General features: G+C 49.4%; 1 protein-coding gene across 1 annotated transcript in view; it reads left to right on the top strand.

Annotated features, from left to right (window-relative positions):
• Positions 1-3,651: 3,651 nt before the first annotated feature.
• IGLON5 (IgLON family member 5) overlaps positions 3,652-18,162 on the top strand; it is a gene marked incomplete at its 5' end in the record, with an annotated part of 131,096 nt that continues 116,585 nt past the window's right edge. The window contains 2 exon segments of the mRNA XM_081920742.1: positions 3,652-3,802; positions 3,805-4,047. Coding sequence (XP_081776868.1) covers positions 3,652-3,802; positions 3,805-4,047 — 394 coding nt within the window.

Raw genomic sequence — 18,162 nt, 5'->3', positions numbered from 1 at the left:
GAGATGTTTGAATATGGCTATTATATCTCCTCTTTTGGTGAGAGAGAAGCATGAATCCCTGAATGGTTATCATCTAAAACACGGGTGAGGAGCCCATGAACAAATCCTGGCCTGCCAGGGGGTCCAAGTTGACCCGCAGAGCTGTTTCCCTCCAAACCACATCTGCCTGCCCATCAGCTGATGCCACTGCATGGTGCCAGCTGATGGGCAGGGTTCAATCCTGCTGGGAGCTGCTTTGCTAGGATGCTCCCTGTGGGAGATCCCACTCATCTCCATGGGCCAACTTAGGTGGGTGGGGCTGCCAACTATCAGTCCCCTGGTGTCATTGTGACATGTTGTGATTTAAAGGTGGGTGACTAGCAGAGGTGAGGAGAGATAAGGATCTGTGTCCCCGCCTCCCCCCCCAAAAAAAGTTCCCCAGCCCCTGTCTAAAAGACCTGACATAGAAGTCAGGGAGAAGGGGAAATAAGGGGGAGGGAAGAAGAGAAAAAGTTCTAGGGTGGGATACATATATTGTATGGCTACACATCACTGTTTACGAACATGTTGACATATCATTAAAATGGCATCTTAAAAGACAATGAAAACAATGACAAATTATTACACCGCAGAAGGGGGGGGCGGTGTACATACATTCTAGAAAACATGTTTACAGAGTATTATAATAGCACTTAAAACCATAAGGGAAACAGGAACAGGAATTATTACATTGCAGAAGGGGAGGGGGGAACAACCTGACCTAAAATCTGTGAGCTTAACCCTTTCCCTGCTGCACCATTTTCCTGGTTAAAATCCAAACCTGCAAGCTTCTCCACTGGGCAATACATAAGCAACTGGGAGTCTGACTGTTTCTAGCCCAGCCTTGGCAACTGCCATCGCTGCTTCCTGGCCTTTGGCACTCGAAGCATATTCTCCCTCTGACAAGTTACACTTGTGGAGACTCCCCTTTTCTACATCTTGCTGCCTTAAAGCCCCCTCCCCAAAAAAACCCTGTGGCTCTGATCACACTTCTGTTTACTGTGTTCTCCAGTGCTGGATTTTAAATCCTCATTCACAGGATGTTATCCAAAATGCATATGCGTCTTGCACTACATTACTGCTTGACGGCGCCTGCTTGTTTCTCAAAACGGCTTCACACCAACAGAAACGAATTCGACAGTAATGAAGACGTGCTGATGTGAACCCCTGTGTTTATTTCCTCTCCACATTTCTGCCACAATCTTCCTCTAAGACTGCGGGATAGGAATCTTGTGGCTCTCCAGACATTCCTGGACTATAGTCCCCATGAGCCCCAGGCAGCATGGCCAATAAGAACACAAGAAGAGGCTGCTGGATCAGGCCAAGGTCTCATCTAGTCCAGCACCCTGTTCTCACACTGGCCAGCCAGAAGCCTGTGCGGAGCCTTCAAGCAAGACCTGAGCGCAAAAGACCTCTCTTCTTCTGCAGTTTCCAGCTATTGGTGTTCAGAAGCATTGTGGCTGGTAATCCTGGCTCGTGGCCACTGAAAGCCTTATCCATCCATGAATTTGTCCAGTCCTCTTTTTTGCCTCCTGCAAAATCGAGTTCCATAGTTTAACAATATGCTGAACGAAGAGGTGTCTTCTTTTGTCTTCCCTGAAACTTCCAACATTCAGCTTCATTGGATGCTTGCAAGTTCTAGAATTATGAGATGGGAAGGAAAACTTATTTTGATCCACTTTCTTCATTTCATGCAAAATATTTTACGGGTGGATCTACACACAGGGGAAAAAACCACGCTATAAAAAAGTCAGAAATTAAAACGTTAAATTAAACAAAAGGGGGGAAAAGCAGTATGGGAAATTGCTTAGATTTTTTTTGCTCTCTGGTGCCATCTGGTGTTGCATGTTTATAATGCATTCAAAACACTCTTTCTTGACTAATGTATTTGAGTCCTATGTTCGGATGGGCAGGGCTGAAGGCAGCTGTCATCCAAAGACACCTAGGGGGCCAAAGGTAAGCAGCCCTTACTCTAAGCCAAAGATTCTCAACCTTTTGGAGTCTATGACTCCCTTAACCAAGTACATTCTTTCTGTGTCACCCCTGTGGGACTCAGGAGCCCAGTTATGTCACCCCTTTCCTGCAGAGCCAGCACCTTCTCACCATTTTTTGAACACCCTCCCTTGTGGAGTGTTCCCTCAGCCTCCTCTCTTCTCCCCTCTCCTTGGGAGTCCTCTGGGCAGCCACAGCTGCTGCCCCTGGTCTTTGAGCGCCCCTCTCCAACCCAAAGAGAGGTGTCTCCTCACACTGCCCCACAGGGGCCTGGGAAGCAGAGCCGTCTTTCCCATTGGGCTTAGTGGCACGTTGCACCAGGGCGCCTGCCTCTCAGGGGCGCCCCAGCGAGTGGGGGAGCTGTGCGGCTTTGCTGGCGGCCTCCCCTTTCCCTGCACACCTGCCAGCTGCGCCCCGCCAACTATATGGCTGGTGGGCATGCAGTTTCCCTCCCAAGCCTCCATGGGAGGAGAGCAATCCCCGCAGACGCTTGGGAAAAGGTAGACAACTCTGGAAAGGGGGGGGGGCACAGAAGGGATCTTTGCACCATGGTCCCAGATATGCTTAAGATATGCTGGGAAGCATCCCCTGGCCTGCCCCAGAGGCACTATTCACCTGGGGAGCTTGTACAGTGGTACCTTGGGTTACAGACACTTCAGGTTACATATGCTTTAGGTTACAGACTCTGCTAACCCAGAAATAGTACTTCAGTTTAAGAACTTTGCTTCAGGATGAGAACAGAAATCATGCAGCGGTGGCGCAGCGGCAGCACTTAGCTAAAGTGGTGCCTCAGGTTAAGAACAGTTTCAGGTTAAGAACGGACCTCCAGAACGAATTAAGTTCTTAACCCGAGGTACCACTGTAGCCAGGGCTGCTGCAACAAACAGCTGTGCAAGCCTTAAGGAGGCAGAGGTGTGAAAGAGCATCAGAGGAGGGTCGGAAGGAAAGAAAGGGGGATATGGGCCAATATTGCCCAGGTAACCCCGTCCAGTGCTCTAACCACAACATCTCACTGCCTTTCTAGCACAGAGTCTAGGTAAGGTGCAAAAAGCTGAGAAAAACATCTTGGATCTATGGGGTTGGCCAACTTAGCTGAAGGTGATCCAGGACTGCAGGGACTCAGGAAGGGGAAGCCTGCAGGGCCAAGAGGTCGTCGCGCTTGGAAAGGGGGAAAAAGTGCTGAGGACAGCTTTGAGGCGAGCCATGGGGCGGAGGAAGTGGTGGAAAGACTTTGGAGGGGGTTAGACGAGAGACAGGAGAGAGAGAGAGAGAGAGAGAGAGAGAGAGAGAGAGAGAGCGCGAGCGAGCTGAGAAATGGGCTGCAAGAGTTAACTCCCTTCCTCCGTTCCATCCCCAGGAGGTACCCACAGAAGATGCTCTTCTATGGGGGAAGCCGGAGGAAGGGGGCTGGGTGAGGGAGGGAAGAGGGGGCTTAACAGCCTAGCCGGGATCTCTCTGGGTTTCCCTGGCTGTGTGTGCGTGGGGGGGGGGGGCTTGCTCTCTTTCCTCCCCACTCTCCTCATCCCCAGCATTGCTGCAGTAACAAAGAGCCCCTCATAAATCAGCCCTCCCTTCCTCGGCCCGTCCCACCAGCCTCATCTCCCTCCCTCCCATTGGCGGCCCCCCTCCCTCCTCATTTGCATGCCCGGCCCCTTTCCCAGCCACCCGGACTCCGGATTGGCCCTGCCGGGCGCGTCCCTCATCTCTGCCCAGCTGTCTGTCAGAATTCTCACCCCCTTCAGTAGCTCCCTCTCTCTCCCCTCCTCCTCCCTCCTCTCTTCCCTCCACAATACACCCCCCCTCTCATGAGATGCAGCAAGGCTGGCGGTGGGTTGAATGCGAGAGCCAGCCTGTATCTCCCTCCATCGCTGCCTGTGTCTCGCTCTCCTCCTCCTCTGCCGCCTCCTCCTCCTCCTCCTCCTCCGGCAGCTGCTGCAGCATCGCCCCCCAGCCGGCACCCAGGACCATCCAGAGACATGCACTGCGCACTCCTGGTCACGCTCCTCTACAGAATGGGGATGCTGTTCCTCTATCAAGGTGCTGCATTCCGGCTGCGCGGGGTGGCGGTGGCGGGGTTTGCGTGGTGCTGGTGGTGGTTTGCGGGGGGCTGGGCTGGGAGAGCAGGAGTGCGCGGACGGAATACCCAATGCGTACCTGTGTGCGCGCCACGGGGAGACACGGCTGTGTGGCGTGCCACGGCGGTAGCGCAGTTGCACCGATGCGCTGGGAGCATCTCTGTAGCACAGTTGCGCGGTGCTCTGTCCCTGGGTCTGCAGACCAACCGAGCGCCACAGATGTGCGTGGCTGTGCGCACGATTGGGGTCTTTTTTTGGGAGGGGGGGCTACATTTCGCCGAGGTACCTTGGAGTTGTCCCAAGTATAAGCGTGGGGTTCCCCACCCCCAACCGCGTTGCAAATATCCGCGCGGCCCCTTAGGGATACGTCGTTCTTGGTCGCAAATGCATGCCACGGAAACCCAGATCTCTCTCGCCTCCCCCCCCCCACTCCCAATGAGGTGTCACAACAACTGCATGCGTGCTTTGTGAATGCACAATTTTGGCACCTCCTTTCCAACATCCGGCTCACTCTCTCCGCCGGACCGCTCGGTCTGCGTATCTGAATGCTTACTGTACATTTCCTGCCACGGATAGCTAACGTCGGAGATGCCGGTCGTTAATTAAGTGCGCCGCTTGCCTCTTTGCACGACTTGTTTGCCACGGGGTACTTGTGGGCAGAGAGGGAGCAAGCCGCCTAAAGATCTGCAAAGGGTTCTGGCGGGTGGAGGGAAGAGAGGGGTTCCTGGGCGCAGGGCGCAGATCTGGAGAGAAACAGGAGGGGATTTGTGTGTTCCTAATATGTTGGAGAGATGACCATACAGGAGAGAGATGGAGAGGGATGGAGACACCCTGGTCTATGAATGAACGGCTTGTATGGATGCTAATCACCAGATGGATACATTTGTGGGGGAATAAACAAAGAGCAAAAAGGGGACTTGTGTAATGCGTGTATGAGAGAGGGAGGGCGGGAGGGAGGGAGGGAGAGGGAGATGGGATTGGGGAAAAGAAGAGAGGTGATGATAGGTGATGGTGGTGCTGATGATGACCAGAATATTTATAGAGGCATAGATGAACCCAGAGGATAGAGGTTGGGATGGATGCTGTAGAAGGTAAGAGACACCATGCCATGGTGCTCACTTTGGGACAGTGAGACTGCAACACTAAGTACAGCACTTACTTGGGAATGGGTCCCATTGAACTCAGGGGGACTCCTTTCCAAGTAAACATGCAGAGGATCTGTCTGCTTGGGTTTTGATGCTTGGCTCTCATCCTTGGCCTGCTGTCTCTCTTTGCCGCCCTTCCAAAGCCCATCGCTCCATCACCTGATGAGAATTTGATGCCACCAATCCTGGCCTTGTGTGTAGACGTAATCTTGTCATTGGGTGGTGGTGGTGGGGTGGACAGGCATCATTGCCACGGCTTGACCAATGGTCCTGATCTCAGTGCAGATGCCAACATTGGCATTTTGGTGCGGTTGCTGGCACTGACCGTGGAGTGGTTAGGTGAGGAGTTGTAAGTGTGGTTGCTTGGAGCTGTGGCACTGCAGGTCAGGCTAGTGCTTTGGAACATTGTGGATGGCTTTATCATTTGAAATGGGATTGTGAGACCCCTGGTGGGTCTGCCCAAAGGTCTACCTATTCCAATGTTCTGTTTCCAGTCGTGACAGGACAGCCATCTCCCAGATTCCCCCTGCACCTGGCATGCAGAGAGAGACGCACAATTCCTGAAAGAGGTGGTCCACATTCTATCCTGGGAGGCTGTCCTGGGTCTCCGCCATCAACAGATCTATCTTTCATGAATTTGCCTAATCCATCTAAAGCTAGCGGACATCATCATCATATCCTGTGGTCGTGAATGCCATAAATTAATTATATGTTACTTCTCTCTCATCTCTCCTGAATGTACTGCCAAACAATTTAACTGAGTAGTCCTGAGCCTTCATACCTTATGAGAAAGAAAGAGGAAGGTGGGGAGGGAAGGAGAAGAACTTCCTCACCCACTCTCTCCCAGTTTGCAGAGGTTGGTGTGACAGGAAACACTAGTATTAATGGTAGTAAAATCAAATCAAATCACAAAGGTCATTTGCGTGATTGTGACATCTGCATCCCCTTGTTGGCAATGAGGTTCTGGTGTGGGTATTGTTCAGTTGATGGACAGCATGAACAACCCAGACCAATCCCATACCACCTTAGAGACCATCAAATCTGTAGCTGCATGACCTTCTGTGGACCACTGCCTATGTATCCAATAAGGAGTTTGTTCATATTCTGGTGCTGAAGGCCTCTTCTGTTATTTTTGCTACAGCAAACTAACCCGGCTACCTTTCTGTGGGCTCTGAATAGTTGGATCAGCCTTTTATGGAAAGGCCTTTTCCATCAGTGCAACACACTCTCTGTCTTTTTCTTTCTTTCTTTCTTTCTTTCTTTCTTTCTTTCTTTCTTTCTTTCTTTCTTTCTTTCTTTCTTTCTTTCTTTCTTTCTTTCTTTCTTTCTTTCTTTCTTTCTTTGTAGTGCCCATGCTCAAGCCATGGGTCGGGTCTGTGGACAGCAGGTGCTCTGACTCTGGCCTATTTTGAGGCCAACGTTCTCACTGGCTGCTGGGGTGACATTCGTTGCCAGCCAGCCACTGTTGGTTGGTGCCACACAGTGGTGGCATCACCAAAATGAGCAGTTTCATTGGCAGAGCCTGATGAAGCTCAGAGGTTTTGATGTAAATACAACTGTGTATCTGGGGTTTGCGCCAGCATGGCTGGTGGGATTGGGATCTATGTGATGGGGGCAGGATGATGGAAGGCAGTTCAGCTGGCCCACCCAGCCCAACAGGACTACTTGCTGTGACTGCAGAGGGCACTTGAGGTTCCGGGAGCTGTTCCCCTCCTCCCCAAACCCATCTACTGTACCTAAAACCCTTTACAATAGGGGTCAGCAAACTTTTTCAGCAGGGGGCTGGTCCACTGTCCCTCAGACCTTGTGAGGGGCCAAACTATATTTTTTGGGAAAAATATGAATGAATTCCTATGCCCCACAAATAACCCAGAGATGCATTTTAAATAAAAGCACACATTCTACTCATGTAAAAACACCAGGCAGGCCCCACAACTGACCCAGAGATGCATTTTAAATAAAAGGACACATTCTACTCATGTAAAAACACGCTGATTCCCAGACTGTCCACGGCCCAGGTTTAGAAGGAGATTGGGCCTGATCTGGCCCCCGGGCCTTAGTTTCCCTACCCACGCTTTACAATTTAGGGAGAGAGACCATAGCTTAATCGTAGAACAGATGCTTTGAATGGGGTAAAATTATTCGATATTTCCACTTAAGAGGAGCAGGTAACTGGCATTGTGAAAGCCCACGCCTACCCAAGATCCTAGAGGGCTGCTGCTGGTCAGAGTGGACAATATTGGACTAGATGGGCAAATAGATAGTTGTGGCATGGGAACCTGTGTTCCTATGAGTTCCTATAACTGAAACTATAGGGCTGAACTGCAAGCATCTCATGCAAGCAAAGTGTGGCCCTATCACTGAATTCCTGATCCATGCCAGAATCTAAATCTTTTCTGCCCAGTTTCAACATCATTCTGCAATAACGTGTGTGTGGTTTTTTTTTTTTAAAAAAACCCTGCAGGTAAAGGCATTTTTGTACACCTTCAAATGTAAAATACATATTTTGCACACTTTCCATTCTAAAAAGATGTATGTCTACACGTTTCTGTATAGGTTTCATTCTAAAATAAGCACCCCCCCCCCCGATTTGGAACTCAAATATGTATCTAATGCACACGCATGTGAGGGGCTTTATTTTAGATGAGAACTGTCTCACAAAATGCAGAAGTGCAAAAGCCAAAGAGGAACTCCACCCCAATCTGTGTATCAGACTAGGAAGTGAAACTGTAAATCAGCCCGATTGGCTTTAAGGTGCAGTGGCTTGTGCCCCCCCCCCGCCAACACCCCCCCCCCGCCCTGCTGCCAATGGTGGGAAATGGTTCAGTTGTCCCCGCGCAGGGAGCATGTCTGATTTTCCCACTTCGAACATTAATCTGCGGCGTGTAACGTCAGGCTCAGGACACAGAAAGTACAACTCCTTGAAATTCCTGCTTATTTGCATGCATGATTGACATCTACTCCCAGCTGATATGATTGGGATTACTATGTTCAGAAGTATTGGCAGTGGTGTGGAAGGCTGCAGAGGTTTTTCTGTTGCAGGCATTAGTATGACTGGGAGTGTCAGGATGAGGTTGTCTGAGTTTGTGCTATTTGCACTGGCTGTTACTGACCTTGTGCCTACTGGCTTTACGCTGTGATTTTATAGACTCATAGATCTGTAGAGTTGGAAGGGACCCCGAGGGCCATCTAGTCCAGCCCCCTGCAATGCAGGAATCTCAGCTGAAGCATCCATGACAGATGGCCATCCAAGCTCTGCTTAAAAACCTTCACAGAAGGAGAGTCCACCACATCCACTGTTGAAAAGCTCTTAATGTCAGGAAGTTCTTCTTGATGTTTAATCAGAATCTTCTTTCTTGCAACTTGAAGCCATTGGTTCAGGCTCAGCCTCCAGAGCAGGAGAAAACAAGCATGCTCCCTCCTCCATGTGACAGCCCTTGAGATACTTGAAGATGGCTATCTTATATCTTGTCAGTCTCCTTTTTTCCTGGCCAGACATACCCAACTCCCTCAACCGCTCCTCATGAAGCTTGGTTTCCAGACCCTTGATCATCTTGGTTGCCCTCCTCTGCACACATTCCAGCTTCTCAATATCCTTTGCCATTGCAAAGGATCAATAGGAGCAACAGGAATGCCGGTGAACAAATCTAATTCTTTTTTTGTGTGGGGTTGGAGTGGCTGTGACTCAGTGCCTTTGCTTTGAGTATAGAAGTTCCCTGGCTCAATCCCTGGAGCATCTTCAAGCTGTGCTGGGGAAACCCAGAAAAGCTGCTGTCAGTGAGTGTGCACAATACTGGCCTAGATGGTCCATTAGTCTGACTTGTCTAAAAGCTAATGAGCAAGACATGAAAGCTACCTGGTATTCAGAGGTAGGCTATCACTGGACCTGAAGATTCCATTCAGCTGCTGTGGCTAATAGTCTGTCAGTAGCCCAACGCTCCGTGAATTTGTCGAAAAGGTCAGGTTTGCATCTTCTCCAAAAGTTCAGGAAGTAAGATAAGCATATCTGTGCACACCCCCGGGCAAGACCAAAGCTCCATCTAGCCTAGCATCCTGTTTCCCACACCAGCCAGTCAAATGCCTTTTGGAACTCTGTGAGGTAAGTTAGGTTGAAAGACTGACTCACCCAAGGTCAGCAAGTGAGCATCATGGTGGAGTGGGGATTTGAACTCTGGTCTCCCAGGCCCTAGTCTTACGCTCTAACCACAACACAATTCTGGCTTGTCCCCAGCACTTGGCATGGAGACACACACTATCACACACCGTACATTCACATGGCTTCCTGCAAAGATTTCTGGGAACTGTACCTTCTCACACAGCTACAATTCCCAGCACCTGGAACAAACTATGGTTCCTGGGATTCTTGGGCAAGTCACATGCTTTAAATGTATGGTGTGTGTGCAGTCGCTGAACATGCTAATAGATCCCAGAATCATAGAGTTGCTCAGTAAAGGGAACTGGGTGGCTTTAAAAGAGGACTGGACAAATTCATGGAAGAAATAATGCTTCTGGATACTAGTTGCTGGAAGCCACAGGAGGGGAGAACGTTCTTGTGTTCAGGTCCTGATCACAGGTTTCCCACAGGCATCTGGTTGGAACAGGATGCTGGACTAGATGGGCCATGGGCCTGATCCAGCAGGTTCTTCTTGTGTTCTTATGAATCCAGAGCTAGACCACCCTAAACAGATGGCTGCCCAGCTTCGGCCTGAAGACTTCCAGTGAGGGAGAGCTCATCCACTGCCCTAGGTAATTGGTTCCTTTATCAAACAAATGATGTACCATCAATAAGTTTCTGCTAATGTTCAGCTGCTATCTGCCCTCCTGCAACTTAAGCCAGTTTGGTCTTTTCTTGCCTGCCTTGGGAGTGCAGTAGCAAACCAGCCTTGTTGGAAGGATGCTACTGTGCTACTCCTCAGTCTTCTCTTACTCAGGCTAAACATACCTGGTAGATCTACCTTAGGTGACCAAGGAAAGGCAAAAGCAGAGGAACACAGGCTTTAAGCTTTCCAGACAGGCTTCTACCATTGCACATGCGTGCGTTTGCTTGAGGGCCCTTCTGAGCTGCCCTAGCCATCTGCCCGAATCTAAGAGAAGGAGGGAGATGGAAGCACATTTATCTGACTTGCACCAGAAGCAGGGGCGACCCCTAAAACCAGCTAGGAAGACAGCTTGCCATAGTTTTAAGCACCTCCATGGGTGGTGAACACAGTTGCTGGCAAACTGGCATCTGTTCAGGATGCTCAGAGTCACCTGGTGACTTATTGTAACAACTTTGTGGTGAGTTGAGGCACCTATTTTTCTTGGGGGGGAAAGCACTGAGTCAGACCATTGATCCATATAGCTCAGTGCTGTCAGACCAGCTGGCAGCAGCTCTCCATGGTTTCTCTCTTCCAGTGTCGCACAGAGATGCTGAGGATTGAGCCTGGGAGCTTCTGCAAGCAAAGCATGTGCTCTGCTATGGAGCCACAGCACTTCCCCACATCTACAGATCTATCCAGAGTGGCATTTGTTTGCTGCATCTCAGCCGCCTGGCCCAAGACCATGCGCTGCCTCGTTGCAAATGCATCCCTGCCCCAAGTCAAGGTGCATGCTATCCAAGGCCAGCTGGGTTATTTTGGCACCTGAGGCAGAAAATAAGCATCTCTCCAGCGCTCTGGCAAGAGAAATCCAGTAACTAACAATTTGCTGCCCTTTCATGACATTCAAGATCAAACCGCCTGAGGCGGGTGCCTCATACTGCCTAATGGCGGAGCCAGCCTTCTGCATGCAAAGGAGAAGCTGGGCCTAAACAAAACCTTTCCGACTCCCATGAAGCTTGAGAAAAGTAATCACCAGTTGATCCCCTCTAAATTTATCCAGCTTCCCTATGTTCACAAGGGTCTTTTCGCTCAAATCGCCATTCCGGGGAGACTGCCCCATAATTTTACACCTCTTAATATTAACTGCCTTCTGATTTCCAGTCTAAATCTTTTAATGTCCAATTTGTACCTGTCGGTTTTGATGGCACGGGCTGCCAGCTACTTGCAGAGTTTCCACAACAGTGGCACTAAACCATACTGTACGTACTGAGTGGTCAGACTCTGAAGATTGCTTTGATCCTGAGTGTTGAGTACATGGCGGTGATGCAACAACATTGGCTTTGCTATAGGTTTGATATGGTTGGGACTCTCAACTTTGTCAGCAGCAGAATAGTCAGTTGTGATTTCTCCGAGTTAGCTTTGGTGGAAGAGGCACCTGGAAAACCTGTGCCTAGATGTGAGGTTGACATGATTTATCTGAGTGCATATGCTATCATGGCATCCATCAGAAAGAACCTTACTGGGTCCCAGACCAAAGGCCCATCTGGTCCAGCACCTTGATCTCATGGTGGCCAATGGGGAGCCCACAAGCAGGAGCTGGCCAGCAATTGGCCGTTGCCTCCAACAGTGAAGGGAGAATATAGCTAGTAGCCATTGATAGCCTGATCTTGCTATCTTGCTATCTAGAGAGCCAGTGTGGTGTAGTGGTTAAGAGCGGTAGTCTCGTAATCTGGGGAACCGGGTTCGCGTCTCCGCTCCTCCACATGCAGCTGCTGGGTCACCTTGGGCCAGTCACACTTCTCTGAGGTCTCTCAGCCTCACTCACCTCACAGAGTGTTTGTTGTGGGGGAGGAAGGGAAAGGGGAATGTGAGCCGCTTTGAGACTCCAAACTTTTCTTCTTCTTCTTCTTCTTCTTCTTCTTCTTCTTCTTCTTCTTCTTCTTCTTCTTCTTCTTCTTCTTCTTCTTCTTCTTCTACTTGCCATTCAGGGAATGGTCCCTCTTGGTAGGTTGTGGACTCTCCTTCCTTGGAGGTTTTTAAGCCATCTACCATGCTTTAGTCGAGATTCCTACACTGCAGCAGGGATGATCCTTGGGATCCCTTCCAACTCTACAATTCTATGATTCTGTGATGCTAGGTTGGTGGCTATTGCAGCAGTGAGTTCCATAGTTTCTCTTTGCTCTACTTGAAGAAATGCATTGTGTGGCGATACCCGCCCCCTCCCACAAATGAAGTAAATAAAGACACCGGACACCAGAATTAAGGTTGATGGGCGAAAATGGCCACAACTTTATTGATTACAGGTAAGAGCGGTATTGGCCTTAGGCATTGGCCCCTAACAGACTATCCGGTCTAACCGGGAAGGGTTAAGCACCAACAGGGGGAGCCCCCGAGATGCACATCCCTAGGCGCTCCCCAAGGGGTTACCGCTCGGGAGCGTGCTTTAGGCCCTAGCCTCCATAGGTTTCGGACGAGGCGACGCCCCCCGGAGTCCTTTAACGAACTACCCTCCACGCATTGGGGGAGGTGATGGCGATCCTCCCCCCGACCTCATTTGCATAACAATACGCCTGCCAATGCCTAACCGCCAAAACCAGGGAGTTGTGATGTTTTGCTATGAGGTAGGCGAAAAAACCAAGTGGCTTCAAATTCAGCCAATTAGCCAAATGGAAAAACTCCTACCAGGCCCCTTGCGGCCTAAAGGGTGGGTGGGAAATCGCGGCTGCTGCAGAGGAGGAAAAGGGGCGAGCCTAGGCTGCCCTGACCTTAAGTGCCCTGTCGGTAGCCCCGCCCCCAATGCCAGCCATTGGCTGGCACTGCCCAAATTGACTATGCATGAGCTCCTTGAATCCCGCGGGGCTGGTCTAGCCCCGCGATAGTGCGGGTGGGGGCGCGCGCCCGCAACCCCCCCCCTCCGTATCTCGGGAGTGGCTTTCCTTGGTCCATGCTGCATATTCTAACATTCAGCTTCATTGTATGTGCCTGACTTCTAGAATTATGAAGGGGGTGTGTATGTGTGTGTGTGTCACAATTTTAAAAATATTTCCCTTTGCGAAATAAAATAAAATATCCTGCAAACTAGCTCAAGGGGGAGTAGGTCAAGATCTTGAGTTACAGAGAGTTTGTTCCTTCCCTCTCCCTTGCAGAAGCATTCAAAACTGGAGCCTCAACCTTTGGATTGAAGTGGTGCAGTCCACTCGCTGCTCCTTACCTTGGGATTCCACCGTCTCATTCTGCTGCATGTGTCAGCCTTAGTCAGCACCAGGCAAAGGTGTTGTTTGCTGATTGGCTAGCCGCAGGCTCTGGTGATGTCCGAAGCTTGTGCCAGGAGCTGATCATCAGCGAACAGTTGCGGTCGTAGTACATCAAGGGTGGTGATCTCAGGTTCAGGGACCAAATTCTTTCAGGCTTCTTTTCCGGGCGCTTGGGACATTCTCCATGCTAGCCCTGCCTCCTCTTCCAGTACAGCGGTACCTCTGGTTACAAACTTAATTCGTTCTGGAGGTCCGTTCTTAACCTGAAACCCTTCTTAACATGAGGTATCACTTTAGCTAATGGGGCCTCTTTCTGCCGCCGCGCCGCCGCAGCACGATTTCTGTTCTCATCCTGAGGTAAAGTTCTCAACCCGAGGTACTACTTCCGAGTTAGCGGAGTCTGTAACTGGAAGTGTTTGTAACCCGAGGTACCACTGTACTTGTGAACCAGCCTGTGATCCTTTGATGAAAGGCATAATAATAATAATAATAATAATAATAATAATAATAATAATAATACTTTGCTTGGCTGAAAGGTATCAAACTGTAATAACACCTATTGCATGAATGGAGAGAGAAACCTCTGACGTTTGCATGCATGGACCTATTAGCCAGTCTTCAGAAAGCTGCCCAATAAGAAATGTAGCTCTTGGGTGGAAAAGAGTTTTCCGCTCTTGGCTTATATAATGTTGGCTAAGTTCGCATCTACACTGTACCTTTAAAGCAGCATCAGGCCACTTTAGAGAGTCATGGCTTCCCACAAAGAATCCTGGGAATTGTAGTGTGTATTAAGGGTGCTAAGGGTTGTTAGGGGAGCCTTTACCGAGCAGTGACTCCCCAGCTCCCTTAACAAACTGCAGGTCCCAGGCAGGAGTACCAGCTTGGCCCTGTGACCATGGGTGCCCGGGGTCATCGGTGCCATGCAGCATGAATGGCCCTGGTACCAAAATTTGTGGGTGCCCAGCCTCTTCATGGGGAATCTTTGTGGGTGCTCAGGCACCTAGGGTCCCAGGGAGTTGGCATCTATGGTCCCAGGAGTCTTTGGGGGGAAGTGGTGACTGTTCAATGTGGCATAAAAGTGCTTTAAATGTCTAGTGTGGGTGTCAGCCCTCCTACCAGTTATTTGCTGTGGCTATAGGTACTTCCTGGGACGCAGGTGGCGCTGTGGGTTAAACCACAGAGCCTAGGGCTTGCCGATCAGAAAGTCGGTGGTTCGAATCCCCACGATGGCGTGAGCTCCTGTTGCTCAGTCCCTGCTCCTGCCAACCTAGCAGTTTGAAAGCACGTCAAAGTGCAAGTAGATAAATAGGTACCACTCCGGCGGGAAGGTAAATGCGTTTCTGTGTGCTGCTCTGGTTCGCCAGAAGTGGCTTAGTCCTGCTGGCCACATGACCCAGAAGCTGTACACCGACTCCCTCAGCCAATAAAGCGAGATGAGCGCTGCAACCCTAGAGTCGGCCACGACTGGACCTAATGGTCAGGGGTCCCTTTACCTTTACCTATAGGTACTTCCTGCCAGAGAATCACCAGCCACTGGTGATTTCAGTGTGTGAGGACTCTGAGCAGAAGCCCCAATGATCTACATCTTTGCCTTTTCCCAATACATTCTGTATTTCTTGGAACAGAATCTTGAAAGTTTTCCTTGTTTAAATCTGTAGACTTGTGTAAAGTACTTATTTTCTTTTATTTCTGTATTACGATAGCTGGCTTTGGGCCACCGCAATATCCTGCTGCAAAGAAACAGTTAAAAAAAGAAACAGGTAGGCAGGGAGACAAACTCATGGCTGGGATAAAAAGCAGCAGACAGGTTTATACGTCCGTCGGCGCAATTTGGATCATCGAGTGGAACAAATGTTCCTCCTTGCAATTAATCGGATTTACTTCTGCAAATTTCAGTCTAATTCTGGCTGCACGAATGCCAAAATTGGTCATCCTTTGTGTGACGTTTGCCTCAAAATCAGCCAAGTAGTAGGACTTAATTCTGAGAGAGGGATCCTAGACCGCTAACTGATGTAAAAAGTCAGCTAAGGGTCTCATTTCTCAGTTCCTTGGGGGAAAGGACATTGGAGGAGAAAGCAAAGAGAACTTCTCTCTCCCCAGACTTACAGAGCCCTAACAAGGGTTGTGAGTGCTCCAAAATAAATTTTTAAAAATTAAACCTGCCCCGTATAATTAGTAAAATATAGCCCTGCACCAATGTATACAAACTTTCCATAAAGAGAAACTGAATTCTGGGGCTTGTCTAAATTATGCAAATTGAGCAATGTTGCCTGATATCTCTTCTATTGCATAATTAATTTTGTGGTCTTTACTTAAAATGTTCCGTCATTTATTCTGGTTTGACTCATTACAGGGAAGGACAGTTTGCTATTCAGGAATTCTACTTCCCTTCAATGGCCACTGAGAAACCATTTTCAGCCACTTACTTCTCTGGCAGGTATTGCCCACACTTTTTCAAGCACAACTTGGAAGTTGTTGGGGTTTTTTTGTTTCATTTTTTAAGACAACTTGCGGTCTTAGAAATGAGAGCAAGAAATCTCAGAAAAACCCAAATTTCTCCAGCCAGTTTTGTGCGTTGCCCCCTGCACATGATAGTTGCATGCACAAAAATCTATGTGTGGCTATCCATCCATCCTGCAGGGCTTCAGTATTTAGGTTGAAGAAGAAGAAGAAGAAGAGTTTGGACTTGATATCCCGCCTTTCACTCCCTTTAAGGAGTCTCAAAGCGGCTCACATTCTCCTTTCCCTTCCTCCCCCACAACAAACACTCTGTGAGGTGAGTGGGGCTGAGAGACTTCAAAGAAGTGTGACTGGCCCAAGGTCACCCAGCAGCTGCATGTGGAGGAGCGGAGACGCGAACCCGGTAATTGAGCAATTGAGCGCAATTGAGAACCTAAGAACATAAAAAGATGTCGTGCTGGATCAGACTAATGGCTTATCTAGTTCAGCATCCTGTTTGCACATTGGCCAGACACATGACTGAGGGCAACCCTTAAGCACTAGAGCATTGCCCGCCCGCCCCCCGTGTTTTCTAGCAACTGGTATTCAGAAACATTACTGCCTCCAACTGTGGAAGCATAGCAGGAATTTGTCCTTAACCAGGGAGGAATTTCTCCTTACTAGCTTGTCGTTGACATCCATCTGACTCAAGAGGCAATGGAGTGTGCCTCCGGGGGTGAAGTCAAGCTACTGGAGAATCACAGCGCTTGCTGTGGCTGCAGAGGCTGGTAACTCATAACTGCTGCCTCCTGCCTTGTTTTGCTGCTTTGGCAGCACTGAAGTGACCTCACCGGGGTACAAGCCTGGGCAGTGTATGTGCTGGTCCTGTCTTGCCCAGATGACAAGACCCTCTTGGCCTCACCGATGGGGTCCAAAGGAAAGCAGAGCAATATGTTTGGCACCAGCTTGGCTGCAGGAGTTGCCAGAAGGAGGAGTAAAAGGGGACATCCAACCGTGTTAGGGAGTCCACTCCAGATTTGTGTAGGGTTTACTCCTTAGTCTTCTCTGCTCCTGAAGATGTCCCACAAGGCAGCGGATGCAGATTTTTCCTCTGGATTTCTTCCCAAAGGCTTTCTCACAAATGACTATAGCTGCAAGGCAGCAGAGGCTTAACACCAGTTTCCCTTCTCCTAGGTGGGCTACCTTCCCAGGTTGACAAGCCCCACCTGTCCCTAAAGTCCCTCTATAGCAGCGGTTCCAACCTGTGGGTCCCCAGATGTTGTTGGACTACAACTCCCATCATCCCTGAACTCTGGCCTTGCTAGCTAGGGGTGATGGGAGTTGTAGTCCAACAACATCTGGGGACCCACAGGTTGAGAACCGCTGCTCTATAGCACATGCAGTAACTAATAGAATCATAGAATCATAGAGTTGGAAGAGACCACAAGGGCCATCGAGTCCAACCCCCTGCCAAGCAGGAAACACCATCAGAGCACTCCTGACATATGGTTGTCAAGCCTCTGCTTAAAGACCTCCAAAGAAGGAGACTCCACCACACTCCTTGGCAGCAAATTTCACTGTCGAACAGCTTTTACTGTCAGGAAGTTCTTCCTAATGTTTAGGTGGAATCTTCTTTCTTGTAGTTTGGATCCATTGCTCCGTGTCCGCTTCTCTGGAGCAGCAGAAAACAACCTTTCTCCCTCCTCTATGTGACATCCTTTTATATATTTGAACATGGCTATCATATCACCCCTTAACCTCCTCTTCTCCAGGCTAAACATGCCCAGTTCCCTTAGCCGTTCCTCATAAGGCATCGTTTCCAGGCCTTTGACCATTTTGGTTGCCCTCCTCTGGACACGTTCCAGTTTGTCAGTGTCCTTCTTGAACTGTGGTGCCCAGAACTGGACACAGTACTCTAGGTGAGGTCTGACCAGAGCAGAATACAGTGGCACTATTACTTCCCTTGATCTAGATGCTATACTCCTATTGATGCAGCCCAGAATTGCATTGGCTTTTTTAGCTGCTGCGTCACACTGTTGGCTCATGTCAAGTTTGTGGTCAACCAAGACTCTTAGATCCTTTTCACATGTACTGCTCTCAAGCCAGGTGTCCCCCATCTTGTATTTGTGCCTCTCATTTTTTTTGCCCAAGTGCAATACTTTACATTTCTCCCTGTTAAAATTCATCTTGTTTGTTTTGGCCCAGTTCTCTAATCTGTCAAGGTCGTTTTGAAGTGTGATCCTGTCCTCTGGGGTGTTAGCCACTCCTCCCAGTTTGGTGTCATCTGCAAATTTGATCAGGATGCCCTTGAGTCCATCATCCAAGTCGTTGATAAAGATGTTGAATAAGACCGGGCCCAAGACAGAACCCTGTGGCACCCCACTAGTCACTCTTCTCCAGGATGAAGAGGAACCATTGATGAGCACCCTTTGGGTTCGGT

Source organism: Podarcis melisellensis (genome assembly GCF_964234715.1).
Source record: "Podarcis melisellensis genome assembly, chromosome: 8".
Classification (NCBI taxonomy): domain Eukaryota; kingdom Metazoa; phylum Chordata; class Lepidosauria; order Squamata; family Lacertidae; genus Podarcis; species Podarcis melisellensis.
The sequence above is the reverse complement of the archived record's forward strand: the minus strand, read 5'-3'. Positions and strand labels throughout refer to the sequence as shown.